General features: G+C 37.7%; 1 protein-coding gene across 7 annotated transcripts in view; it reads left to right on the top strand.

Moving 5' to 3' along the window:
• Positions 1-14,464, top strand: part of HMCN1 (hemicentin 1) — a 755,474-nt gene that overhangs the window by 691,525 nt on the left and 49,485 nt on the right. For 6 of the 7 annotated variants that reach the window (XM_060091137.1, XM_060091136.1, XM_060091134.1 and 3 more), the window contains 4 exons: positions 6,506-6,655; positions 6,943-7,080; positions 8,238-8,359; positions 8,996-9,233. In XM_060091137.1, coding sequence (XP_059947120.1) covers positions 6,506-6,655; positions 6,943-7,080; positions 8,238-8,359; positions 8,996-9,233 — 648 coding nt within the window. Of the gene's footprint in view, positions 1-6,505; positions 6,656-6,942; positions 7,081-8,237; positions 8,360-8,995; positions 9,234-11,631; positions 11,700-14,464 lie in introns of all 7 variants that reach the window. The other variant, XR_009531210.1, reaches the window with a different exon arrangement.

Raw genomic sequence — 14,464 nt, 5'->3', positions numbered from 1 at the left:
GCTTGTGATGGGTCTGTTCATATTATCTATTTCTTCCTGGTTCACTCTTGGCAGGTTGTGCATTTCTAAGAATTTGTCCATTTCTTCCAGGTTGTCCATTTTATTGGCATAGAGTTTCTTGTAGTAATCTCTCATGATCTTTTGTATTTCTGCAGTGTCAGTGGTTACTTGTCCTTTTTCAATTCTAATTCTATTGATTTGAGTCTTCTCCCTTTTTTTCTTGATGAGTCTGGCTAATGGTTTATCAATTTTGTTTATCTTCTCAAAGAACCATCTTTTAGTTTTATTGATCTTTGCTATCGTTTCCTTCATTTCTTTTTCATTTATTTCTGATCTCATCTTTATGATTTCTTTCCTTCTGCTAACATTGGGGTATTTTTGTTCTTCTTTCTCTAATTGCTTTAGGTGCAAGTTTAGGTTGTTTATTCGAGATGTTTCCTGTTTCTTAAGGTAGGACTGTATTGCTATAAACTTCCCTCTTAGAACTGCTTTTGCTGCATCCCATAGGTTTTGGGTCGTTGTGTCTCCATTGTCATTTGTTTCTAGGTTTTTTTTTTTTTTTTTCTTTTTGCGGTATGCGGGCCTCTCACTGTCGCGGCCTCTCCCGTTGCGGAGCACAGGCTCCGGATGCGCAGGCCCAGCGGCCATGGCTCACGGGCCCAGCCGCTCCGCGGCATATGGGATCCTCCCAGACCGGGGCACGAACCCGTATCCCCTGCATCGGCAGGCGGACTCCCAACCACTGCGCCACCAGGGAGGCCCTGTTTCTAGGTATTTTTTGATTTCCTCTTTGATTTCTTCAGTGATCACTTTGTTATTAAGTCATGTACTGTCTAGGCTCCATGTGTTTGTATTTTTTACAGATCTTTTCCTGTAATTGATATCTAATCTCATAGGGTTATGGTCAGAAAAGATACTTGATACAATTTCAATTTTCTTAAAATTACCAAGGCTTGATTTGTGACCCAAGATATGATCTATCCTGGAGAATCTTCCATGAGCAGTTGAGAAAAATGTGTATTCTGTTGTTTTTGGATAGAATGTCCTATAAATATCAATTAAGTCCATCTTGTTTAATGTATCACTTAAACCTTGTGTTTCCTTATTTATTTTCATTTTGGGTGATCTGTCCATTGATGAAAGTGGGGTGTTAAAGTCCCGTACTATGATTGTGTTACTGTCGATTTCCCCTTTTATGGCTGCTAGTATTTGCCTTATGTATTGAGGTGCTCCTGTATTGGGTGCATAAATATTTACAATTGTTATATCTTCTTCTTGGATCCATCCCTTGATCATTATGTAGTGTCCTTCTTTGTCTCTTCTAGTAGTCTTTATTTTAAAGTCTATTTTGTCTGATATGAGAATTGCTACTCCAGCTTTCTTTTGATTTCCATTTGCATGGAATGTCTTTTTCCATCCCCTCACTTTCAGTCTGTATGTGTCCCTAGGTCTGAAGTAGGTCTCTTGTAGACAGCATATATACAGGTCTTGTTTTTGTATCCATTCAGCCAGTCTGTGTCTTTTGGTGGGAGCATTTAATCCATTTACATTTAAAGTAATTATCGATATGTATGTTCCTATTCCCATTTTCTTAATTGTTTTTGGTTTGTTATTCTAGGCCTTTTCCTTCTCTTGTGTTTCTTGCCTAGAGAAGTTCCTTTAGCATTTGTTGTTAAGCTGGTTTGGTGGTGCTGAACTCTCTTAGCTTTTGCTTGTCTGTAAAGGTTTTAATTTCTCCATGAAATCTAAATGAGATCCTTGCTGGGTAGAGTAATCTTGCTTGTAAGTTTTTTCCTTTCATCACTTTAAATATGTCCTGCCACTCCCTTCTGGCTTGTAGACTTTCTGCTGAAGGATCAGCTGTTAACCTTATTGGGATTCCCTTGTGTGTTATTTGTTGTTTTTCCCTTGCTGCTTTTAATATGTTTTCTTTGTATTTAATTTTTGATAATTTGATTAATATGTGTCTTGGCATGTTTCTCCTTGGATTTATCCTGTATGGGACTCTCTGTGCTTCCTGGACGTGGTTAACTATTTCCTTTCCCATATTAGGGACATTTTCAACTATAATCTCTTCAAATATTTTCTCAGTCCTTCTTTTTCTCTTCTTCTTCTGGGACCCCTTTAATTCGAATGTTGGTGCATTTAATGTTGTCCCATAGGTCTCTGAGACTGTCTTCAGCTCTTTTCATTCTTTTTTCTTTATTCTGCTCTGCAGTAGTTATTTCCACTATTTTATCTTCCAGGTCATTTATCCATTCTTCTGCCTCAGTTATTCTGCTATTGATCCCTTCTAGAGTATTTTTAGTTTCATTTATTGTGTTGTTCATTGTTGCTTGTTTCATCTTTAGTTCTTCTAGGTCCTTGTTAAATGTTTCTTGAATTTTTTCTATTCTATTTCCAAGACTTTGGATCATCTTTACTATCATTATTCTGAATTCTTTTTCAGGTAGACTGCCTATTTCCTCTTCATTTGTTAGGTCTGGTGGGTTTTTATCTTGCTCCCTCATCTGCTGTGTGTTTTTCTATTTCTCATTTTGCTTATCTTACTGTGCTTGGGGTCTCCTTTTTGCAGGCTGCAGTTTTGTAGTTCCCGTTGTTTTTGGTGTCTGTCCCCAGTGGCTTAAGTTGGTTCAGTGTGTTGTGTAGGCTTCCTTATAGAGGGGACTAGTGCCTGTGTTCTGGTGGATGAAGCTGGATCTTGTCTTTCTGGGGGGCAGGTCCACATCTGGTGGTGTGTTTTGGGGTGTCTGTGGACTTACTATGATTTTAGGCAGCCTTTCTGCTAATGGATGGGGTTGTGTTCCTTTCTTGCTAGTTGTTTGGCACAGGGTGTCCAGCACTGTAGCTTACTGGTCGTTGAGTGTAGCTGTGTCTTGTTGTTGAGATGGAGATCTCTGGGAGATTTTCACCATTTGATATTATGTGGAGTGGGGAGGTCTCTTGTGGACCAGTGTCCTGAACTTGGCTCTTGCATCTCATAGGCACAGCCCTGATGCCTTGGTGGAGCACCAAGATCATGTCAGCCACACAGCTCAGAATCAAAGGGAGAAAAAGAAGAAAGAAAGAAAGAGAGAGAGAGGGAGGGAGGGAGGGAGAGAAAGAGAGAGAGAGAAAGAAAGAAAGAAAGGAAAAGAAAATAAGATAAAATAAAGTTATTAAAATAAAAAATGATTATTAAGAAAAAAAATTTTTAAGTTAAAAAAAACAAAAAAATGGATGGACAGAACCCTAGGACAAATGGTGAAAGCAAAGCTTTACAGACAAAATCTCACACAGAAGCATACACATACACACTCACAAAAAGAGAAAAAGGGAAAAAAAAATATATATATATATATATATCATTGCTCCCTAAGTCCACCTCCTCAATATGGGATGATTCGTTGTCTATTCAGGTATTCCACAGATGCAGGGTACCTCAAGTTGATTGTGGAGCTTTAATCCGCCTGCTCCTGAGGCTGCTGGGAGACATTTCCCTTTCTCTTCTTTGTTTCGCACAGCTCCTTGGGTTCAGCTTTGGATTTGGTCCCACCTCTGCGTATAGGTCGCCTGAGGGCTTCTGTACTATGCTCAGACAGGACGGGGTTAAAGGAGCAGCTGATTCGGGGGCTCTGGCTCACTCAGGCCGTGGGGAGGGAGGGGTATGGATGCGGGGCGAGCCTGCGGCGGCAGAGCCCAACATGACGTTGCACCAGCCTGAGGCGCTCCGTGCGTTCTACTGGGGAAGTTGTCCCTGGATCATGGGACCCTGGCAGTGACAGGCTGCATAGGCTCCCCGGAAGGGAGGTGTGGATAGTGACCTGTGCTCGCACACAGGCTTCTTGGTGGCTGCAGCAGCAGCCTTAGCGTCTCACATCCGTCTCTGGAGCTCCTTTAAGCAGCGCTCGTAATCCCCTCTCCTCGTGCACCAGGAAACAAAGAGGGAAGGAAAAATCTCTTGCCTCTTCGGCAGCTCCAGACTTTTTCCCGGACTCCCTCCTGGCCAGCTGTGGTGCACTAGCCCCCTGCAGGCTGTGTTCACACAGCCAACCCCAGTCCTCTCCCTGGGATCCGACCGAAGCCCAAGCCTCAGCTCCCAGCCCCGCCCGCCCCGGTGGGTGAGCAGACAAGCCTCTCGGGCTGGGGAGTGCTGGTCGGCACCGGTCCTCTGTGCGGGAATCTCTCTGCACCCCTGTTGCTTCACTCTCCTCCTTGGCTCTGAAGCTTCCCCCCTCCGCCACCCACAGTCTCCGCCCACCAAGGGGCTTCCTAGTGTGTGGAAACCTTTCCTCCTTCACAGCTCCCTCCCACTGGTGCAGGTCCCGTCCCTATCCTTTTGTCTCTATTTATTCTTTTTTTTTTTTGCCCTACCCAGGTACGTGGGGAGTTTCTTGCCTTTTGGGAGGTCTGAGATCTTCTGCCAGCATTCAGTAGGTGTTCTGTAGGAGTTGTTCCACATGTAGATGTGTTTCTGATGTATCTGTGGGGAGGAAGGTGATCTCCACGTCTTACTCTTCCACCATCTTCCTGCCACCATATCTTCTTAACATGTTGCTGATTACCAAGGATGTTGAGGCTCTAACATGTAGGCATGGTGATAGGTCTCATTTCAGCTGAGACATTTTGTAGCTCAACCTCTCATGGTATCAGGGCCCCAGTGACAGAAGGAAGTCCAAATAGGCAGACAATTTGGATTACAGTGTCTGGCAGAGAGTTTGAAGGATCCCAACTAGGTAGACAGAACTAGGAGACGTCTGTGGAGCACTGGGATTCAGGTTCCTCTGAGAGACTAGAGAATCAAGGTCAAAATGGGAGGCCATGCTCCTTCGTGATGATCCAGAGAGCTAAGTAAATTAGTGATCCTTCTACCCTTCTCTCGCCCTGCTTAGGACTAAGGATAAGAACAAATGTAGCCGACCAGGTCCTGACTGGCCCTCCTGTGTACTTTCCTGCATCATCTTGCTGCATGTTTCCTATCACTCACTAAGCTCGGTACTCTTGGCTTCTCAGATGTGACAAGCCACCACCTCCCAAAAGGGTGACACATGCTATTTCCTCTACAAGGAAAGCTCTTTTCCTGCCTTCCTTGTCTTAGCTAAGACCTTAACTTTCTTCAGATCTTCAATTTATTTTTACCTCCTCAGACTTCCCTGAGTAGTGGATATCCTATTCATTACGATATACATTTCAGTTTTACATTTATTTGTGGAATTCTAATTAATGTTTATCTCCCCTATTCAGATATAAGTGCTATGAAGGCAGGCTTCATGTCTTTATTTTCTTTCTTACCATTCTATCCTCAGTGTTTGATGAACAAATGAATATAATCCAGAACATCAAGGGTGAATCAATCTGAAAAAAATGTTTCCTCTCACTAGTAAAATAATGCAAATTAAAATGGTGAAACAGTTTACTTACTGACTTTTCTCAGACTGAATACAATTGTATTTCTCCCCAGTATATAATATATGAGAACAATATCTGAACCACCTGGCGATTGTTTTAAAATATATTCAATTAAAAGGCAATAAATAATGAATATTTTTAAATTTAACTGTTAGCCTCTTCCCAGTACGTTTCCCTCTCTTGTCAAAGCATGTACTCCTTAACCACCAGTTCTGTGTTAGTAACCAATAATTTTGTTGAACAAAGGAAAGAAAGCATAAAATTACTGTAGAGTTACTTTTAAAAGATTGTATGATTGTTTTTCAACATAATTGTCTGGGTATGAATTTTGCAACAATGTTAAAAGTACAATATTCTTCTCAAATTTTTCTCAAGTTAAATATTTTCCAATATATTTGTAATATGAAGAGCTTGGTAAGCCCTTGATCTGAAACTCAAGACGAACAATAACCCTTAGATACTTCACATTTATGTTGACAGTGACCTGTCACAAGATTTTGGAGCTGTTTTGTTGGCGATTCCTCCTTTCCCCTCCGTGTTCTCTTGAAGGAGGCAATAGATGAAAGAATATGTGTTTTGATGACAAGCAGATCTGTGTTCATATCCTCACTCTACTGCCTCTTGGCTGGGTAATCATGGGAAAAGGCACTTGATTTCTCTGAACTTTATTTTCCTAGTCTGCAAACTGTGGCTATTTAAAACTACCTTATAGGATGTTTGCTAGAATTTAAACAGTTAATACATATTAAGTGCTTACTGTAGCACACATGACGTGCTCAGTAAACTCTCATTATTATCATCATTTCATCACCATCACCAAATACATACTTTATTTTGGCTTTGGGACTGGGTGCCGAATGAATTCTTTGGATTGTGAAATAATACTATGATGTACGTAGATTGGAAGGATCTTAGATTTATATGGGTTGATGAGTGTTACATGAGAGTAGAATGTTTTGAAAGCTTATTTATTTCACTCTTAAATTCAGATGTGATATGATCTTTTAAATGTTTGAGAGAAGACTTGGAGCATCTTTGAATACTGGCTTTCTTTGCTCCCATGTAATGTTGATGAAATTGTTTCCTTATCCAAGAATGTTTTTTATTCCCGCAATAGGTGGGCCCCAGCGAGCCAGAGGAAGTGTTATTGGAAGTATTAATGATGTTGAATTTGGAATTGCTTTCCTTAATGCCACGGTAACAGATAGCCCAAACTCTGATACCAGAATAATACATGCCAGAATTACCAATGTACCTCGCAGTCTCGGTAAGTCTCTTTTCTTACAAAAGTTGTTAATAAGCCTGTTTTTAAAAACATATTTTTCTTTTTCATCTACTATTAAAATTTCTAGATGATGCTACTATTATATGATCAGTGTAATAGTCCTTAGTTTTATCCCAGTGGTAAACACTTAAAGACACATGAGATACTGATATTTTGTTGTTGTTATTCAAGTTTATTTAGGATTCATCCTTTTGAATAACATGCTATGAATAATAATAATGGACTGTAAATATTTTGTTCTGATATCTTATTTATCCCTTTTTCTCTAGGTCCAGCAATGAGAAAGATAATTTCCATTCTAAATCCCATTTATTGGACAACGGCAAAAGAAATAGGAGAAGCAGTCAATGGCTTTACCCTCACCAATGCGGTCTTCAAGAGAGAAACCCAAGTGGAATTTGCAACTGGTTAGTACCAGCTGAACTTATTATTCTATTACTATTTTAAAATATGATTGCTTTAAATGTTGATGGTTAAGAAAAATACATTATATGTTCCCACAGAATAATTTCAAAGTTTTGTCGCCATCTTAGCATAAATGATATAAAAGCAAGTTTATATTTTCCTATAAACTTTTACTGACGTGGGTCTATAAGAGGCCATGTGTTTTCAAATAGTATAGTGATTTTTATAGTCTAAAAGCTTTTTTTTCATCATCTTTCCTGTATCTGTTCGTTTTAAATCCTTAGAGAGGATTTGAAGGCCAAACAGAGCAGGAAGATAAGCCATTGCTAATATTAAAGGCTTTTGTCTATGAACCTGAGAGTCAATTAGGGTATCTCATAGGGATTCTTTAATCAAAAAAATGGAAATAAAAACAAGCAAATCTAAACACTTTTCGCTTTATCCTTAGTCTTAATGAATACGTATTAGCAATTCATGGCCCTTTCCAAGGGTCTACAGCTTTTTATAGACCTCCATTTCTAGCATCTTTGAAGGTGGTCAGCTCAGCAGCAGTGATCTTTAAGAAAGAAGGGCTGAGGGAGGGCATAGCTTTAATAAGCCCAGAAGACACGTGGGTCTCTGTATGGCAATCCACTTACGAAGATGCCCCTTTGCTACTTCTTATTTTTCTTTAAGCATTTTTAAAATATTTATTTGGCTGTGCCAGGTCTTAGTTGTGGCACATGGGATATCCCGCACGCAGCAATGAAGATCCCCTTTGCAACTTCTTAAAGCATCCGAAAGAACAAAGCCCTGGGGCCAGACTTGTGGCTATTGCCAGTCTGCCTAGTCAAGCTTTCTGTCCCTTCTCACAGGCAAGCGATCCATTTTTGTAGAGCTGCCTTTCTTTTGCTTGTGAGTTAAAAGTGTGGAATCCTTCACCTAATCATAGGCTACATTTTTGCCACAAAAAAAGAGATTTTAGAATCAACTTAATTCTATCAACCTAAGTCTTTAATTTGGGGACTAAGGGCTAATTTAATTCTCTTATGATCTGTGTTTAATCAAGTTTGAAGTACAATAACATAGCTGAACTGGTATATAAAGTAAATCTGCTCTGTGCTTACACAAACCATATATATATATATTGCTATTGAAATGAACGAATTCTAATTCCTAGGAGAAATCTTGCGGATGACTCACGTTGCCCGGGGCTTGGATCCCGATGGAGCTTTGCTGGTAGATATCGTTGTGAGTGGCTATGTCCTGCAGCTGCAGTCACCTGCTGAAGTCACTGTGAAGGTAAAATGCTAGGATAACTTGCCTTCACTGTTTATTGGAGTAACAATAAGAGTAGGAGTTAAAGATCATAAAAAGAGTGCAGAAAACTTGTGTAGTTTCCCTTGTTCACTTTGGGGAGTAAATGTCTAAACCACTGAAGTTAGGAATGGCTATCTGGTCTTTGTTTAAAAATCTTTACGGTCAAGTCTTTATAAGCTCTTAGTAGTTTTATTACCCTGCTTATCAGGACCAAGATCACAGCTTTGTTGATTTAAGCCATTTGTTTAACTTTCTGTAGACAAAGAGAATAGTAATTCTTGCATAAAAGTTTTTGTAGACCATCCATAGAAGTATTCCAGAAATTAAAGAATGGTAACAATTACCCTTTCACATTTTTTTCTTTTTTTTGACCTACAACTGAGTTCCTTATTAAACTATAACATGACACTAAAATTATGAAACTAAGGTATTTACAATTAAAAGGTTCAAATTTTAGTTCCTTAACACTACTGTACAATTACAATTTTATTTAGAATTATATATTTTTATCCCCTAAGCCTTTTTTTTTTTTAAATCTCATTCTACATCTCATAGTACCCTCAAGAAAAAAAACAGGATGAGCCATGCTAATCCTTAAATCTGTACTGTCCTTCTTAGGATTACACAGAGGACTACATTCAAACAGGTCCTGGGCAGCTGTATGCCTACTCAACCCGGCTGTTCACCGTTGATGGCATCAGCGTCCCATACACATGGAACCACACTGTTTTCTATGATGAGGCACAGGGAAGAATGCCTTTCTTGGTAGAAACACTTCATGCATCCTCTGTGGAATCTGACTACAACCAGTTAGAAGAGACATTGGGTTTTAAAATCCATGCTTCAATTTCCAAAGGTAATTTGGTTAAAGGAAAGTACAGCTCTTTAAGCTATGCAGTCTTTAAGCTATGCAGTCCTTTCTAAATGGGTAAAAGAATCACATTGATGCCATTCAAAATAAGGATATTAAGTTATAGACTGAACACGATAACATGTTTTTCATGTGTGTTGCCCATGTTTCATAGGTAAAGTCCTGTGGTAAGGCCAAACCCATTGGCATTCTAGTACATTTAGTTTACTAATAGGCATCTTCATATGGCATAGTGGAGTTGTTACTGTTCTAGCCTATATACACAGAGAGGTTTAAAAATATATCCTCTGTCAATGATTTTTCTTTGAGTAATAAAGCCCATTTGTTCTTGTTCTGAATCTTATATTTGACAAGAATTTTTTTAATTCCTGAAGCATGATGTAAAGGTGTATTTTAACCTAAACTAGCCAAAAAAGTTTCCATATTTTAAAAGCAGCTTTTAAAAACCGGGAGGCAATCATTTCAGCTGTCATTTATTGTTCTTGGAAATTATAACTTTCGAACTGCTTTCCCTTGATCTCAGCAGTCTCCCTATGCTGTGTGGTGCTTTGATGTGTCTATATTCTGAGATTTCCTTTTCAGTTGTTAAGAGGCAACATGACAATTAGCATTCCATATCCCGTGGGGTTTTGATGCTAGGAGATACTTGCATGTGGTTATGTTATAGGCACTAACTGTTTGAATGACTTTAGCTTTGAACTTGAGGCTCCCATGAGACACTTCAAATGATTCTGAGTGGCCTGGTGAATGTATGTGTTTTGCTTTGTGCTGGCTTTCCTAAAATAGATGCAAGTAGATTTTAACCATCATTTTGCTTATCATGCTCAGCACATACACTTAAAATTCATTTTCACTGTTTACTCTTGCTTTCATCAGTTGTGCATGTGACTGTTTTCTTTTTCAGCGTCTATCAGAACTGCTTCATCAAACTTGAGGTCATAGTAATGTAGGAGTATATTCACATTTTTTTGAGCTAATCACAGATTCACGAAGCTTCATAGCCAGTAGAACCCGTAGCCCTACACCAACCACATGTTGTCACCACCACCTCATTTTACTATTGTCATGCATGTTAAGGTAACTTGGACAAAAGAAAAGAGCCACTGGAATGAAGAATTATGTTTTCTTTTCCCCAGTAATACTTACTTTTCAAATTTAACCTGTTTCTACTTTTTCCAGTATTCCATATAATTTTTAAAAAGATAACTTAGCACAAGACTTTAGTTAAAAATGAATTTATATCATCTGGGACCAGAGACATTAAAGTGATTTTTGAAAAGTCATGTACACTTTCTACCCAGTCGTGTAAGTCCTCTAAACCTGAAGCTGCTTGAAGGTCTTTATGGTTTAAGACCTTCCTTGGGACTTGGGTCCCACAGTAGAAGGAAACATTATAGGACATTTAAAACCCCTTACTATCCTTGGATGCTATGATTCTATGAATTACATCTGATGTAGGTGCCCATTTGTTGTTGATATTGTTCCTGTGAGTTGCAAGAATTATGTACCTGCAATTTCTTTGACCACCAGGGAGCAAGCTTGCATTCTTAGTTGCTTGACCAGCATGTTCTTTCTCTTTGTTGGGTCTAGACTAGACCTATGGTTACAATGCAATTAGAATTGCAGAGAGCTTGATGAAAGTTCAGATTTCTAGGTACAAAGATTTTAGTTTAGCTAGTCTAAGGTAGGGCCTTGGAGTCTGTATTTTTAACACAGCCCCTAAATGATTCTATTGTAACCGGTTTTTACTCTGGCATTTGGAAACTACTAGTCAAGACAATTCACAAATATAGAAATTTTTTAAAATTATATGAATTTATATCTTTAAAATTAAATGATTTTCAAAATATAGTTATAAAACATATTTATATTTTTACAAATTAATCAGAAGATATCAGAAACAATAAAGGAAAAGAAATTTAACTACAAATAAAATTTTTAAAGCTTCCTCATGGGAGAAAAACAAAATATAGTTTTTCTTTGTGTATATTTTAAACTTATTTGCATTACATATTATGGACAACTATGACTACCCTTAATATATATAAGAACCTTAAAAATCAATAAGAAAAAGGCAAATATCCCAATAGAAAAATACATAGTCTGTGAACAGGAAATTCACAAAGGAAGAAATAATAATGACAAAATGAAGTGAAAAACTGTACCTCATTAATAAGGAAAGAAATGTAAATTAAAACAATGAGGTTCCACTTTCCAGGTATCATTGTCAGAGATTAAAATATAGGATAACCACTCAGTATTGGAGAGGTATAGGAAACAAATACCCTCCTACACTGCCAGCAGAGATTGTAGATTTATTTGACATTTCTGGAAAAAAAAACAGTATGTATCAGTAGCCTCTCAAATGTTCACATCTTTTTAGTTATCTCATTCTAGGAGTCTGCCCTAAGAAAATCACAGAAATGGCCAAGAATAAATGTCCTGAAAGAGGTAAATATGTAAATGATGGCACAGATGTATGATAAACTCTTAAACTAAATATTCCTTCAAAAGTATTCTAATGATTGCTTATTTATTCATTTAAAAATATTTATTGAGTACCTACTGTATACCAGATACTGCTCTAGGTATTGACAATATAGCTATAAACAAGTGACAAAGGAGAATGTACATGATGTAACAATCATTGAAAAATAGTACACAATATGTTCCAAACCTGGGTTGCCCACATCACAGTGATTGTAAGGAAACCTTTATACTGGTTAAAAACACAGATTCCCAGGCTTCTTCCTTTGCAATTCTGACTGGGGTAGGACCAAAGGGATCTATATTTTTAATAAGCTCTCCAAGAGATTTTACGATCAGTATAGTTTGGCAACTGTTAATCTGTAAAGGATCCTAACTGAATTTTTTGAAGTATATACTGATAGAAGTGACTGCAGGGAAAAGCACCAAAATCTTGGCAGTAGTTTGTTCCAAGTGACAAGGTTACAGGGAATTTTATACTTTTTAAAGTTTCTACAATTATACATTACTGTAACACAAACAAATATTTTGTATTGTCTCTCTGTCAAAAAGTAAATCATAATATAATTCAAAATAACATGATTTAATTACAACAGAAAGAATAAATAAAAGGAAAATAGTTGATAACAAAATATTATGTATTTCAATATGAAAATCTTTAGACATTACTACACTGGAAGTTAAGAGAGAAGTATTTACATGGCTGAACCAATATTTAGAGGCCCAGTGTGATTTTTTTTTAAAAAACATTGAGTAATTCTTGGTAATGTTCTGAATGAAACAATGTACAATCAACCATCCATTTATATGACAGTTGCATTTCTGGAAAGTTCATTGTATATTTTAATCACACAAAGAAACCGTTTAATATATGGAAGATGGGTTCTAGCCTTAGATAATTACAAACAGTTTTCTCCCTTCCACGACAATCCCTCAGGGCAAGGGACTCATCTTCATCTTGCATCGTTATCCCACACATTGCAATACTTAAAACCTTCCCCAGGGTCTTCCCCACTCCCTAAATTTAAATAGGCTTCCCTATTAAATCATGTCATTATAATGACAACCAAAGTCTCTCCCAAAAACCTTCCCAGATGCCACTCCATGGAAGATATCTCCCCATTTAGAACCAGAAATCTAAAGCTTCTATCAGATAATTTATGTTTACGTTACACATTTTTCCACAACTATGTCCCCGACACAGTGCTGTACACAACATACTGGCTGCATTAAGGAATGTTTGAATAGTAAATAAAAATGAAGCATGAATTATAATCACCACCTGAATTGTATTCTTGAGTTCAGTGGTTGAAAGTCACACAGACTTGCATCTAAATCCTGGCTCCAGATTATATTAGCACTTTGACTTTAAGCAGTTTACATGTCCTCAGTCTCAGATTCTTCATGTGAAAATTGGTTATGATGGGAGTAGGGCAGTTCTGAGGTTTAAATGAAATACAGCACATGAAGCTCACAGTACTGTATGACACTCAACAATCATTTAGCAACATGCTCTGGACGTTTCTATCCCATCCATCCTGTCCCCATTCCCTTGAAGGTGAAGGAAGGCTTGGATGCTCTCAGGGTCATTTTTACACTCAGGGTGGAAATGGATCATGAACCTCTCTGCTTTCGCTTCATGGTTTATAGCAATTTGATTGCCTAGAAATAGCAAGTAGGGCTCTAGCTTTCTAGTCAAGGAAATATTTTCATTGGAGCATGTTTCTTCCACCCTCCAAATATATAAATGTACAGAAGAGTTTTGAACAGTTTCATGTTCTCAGCAGGGCTTAAATAATATTGTAATTGAGACTCTCCAAAGTAGAATGAATCTGAAAAATTAATGAATGCCCAGATTCCCTCTATGAAGAGCACCTAAAACAACAGTAAAAATAAACAGTTTCATGCATTTAGAATGGAAGGAAAATCTAAGATAATTTCTAAGAGATTGAATATGAACTGAACATAAAATTTCCCTTGAGAGAAATCTACTATACCTATTATATCAATGATTGTCTTTTAAGGTATGTATATGTGTGTGTGTGTGAGATTACTTTGTTAACTTGAAAAATGTTTCATTTAAATTTTTGCATCGCAATAATGTTTGAAAAATATTTGCTAAACGGCTTACACCAGTCAAAACAGAGTTACTTTCCAAGGAGATTCCCTAACCTATTTATTCTTGTTAATATTTTTTTTTCTGACATCTAACTTAAATCTATTCTACTGCTATAATGATATGCCTGTTTCTTCTTGCTTTGACTACCAGGAAGGAAAACACTTGGTTACACCTAGGAGGATTTAGACCCAGATTCTTCACAGTACAAATGGAGAAGATCTACAAAAGGAGAGGGTTTCTTCACTAGAGTTTGTTTTTCACTGGCTTAAGTTATTTTAAGTGGCTTCAAAATAGCAATCCTACTTCTAGAACAAACAGAATAAGTAAATGGCTGGAAGAATAGGACTTTGCCTGTGGTTATGCCTGGCATTCATATTGATTTGGATCCTTTTTCATTATCAAAGAGTGATTAATTTTCTTTTGATTAATGTAAACAACTTAAACAGAAAATCTGCTTCCAGTGGCTGCTTGCCAACAATCTCTGTATTATGATTCATTTAGTTCTTGGTTGAGAAACAGTAAAACTTTTCCATTCTGCTTGTTTTCACCTATTGCATTTGCTGTGTCGTATTCCATCCTTGGCATATGTTCCCAGAGAAGATGGTCCTGG

Source organism: Mesoplodon densirostris, chromosome 2 (assembly GCF_025265405.1).
Source record: "Mesoplodon densirostris isolate mMesDen1 chromosome 2, mMesDen1 primary haplotype, whole genome shotgun sequence".
Classification (NCBI taxonomy): Eukaryota; Metazoa; Chordata; class Mammalia; order Artiodactyla; family Ziphiidae; genus Mesoplodon; species Mesoplodon densirostris.
The sequence above is the reverse complement of the archived record's forward strand: the minus strand, read 5'-3'. Positions and strand labels throughout refer to the sequence as shown.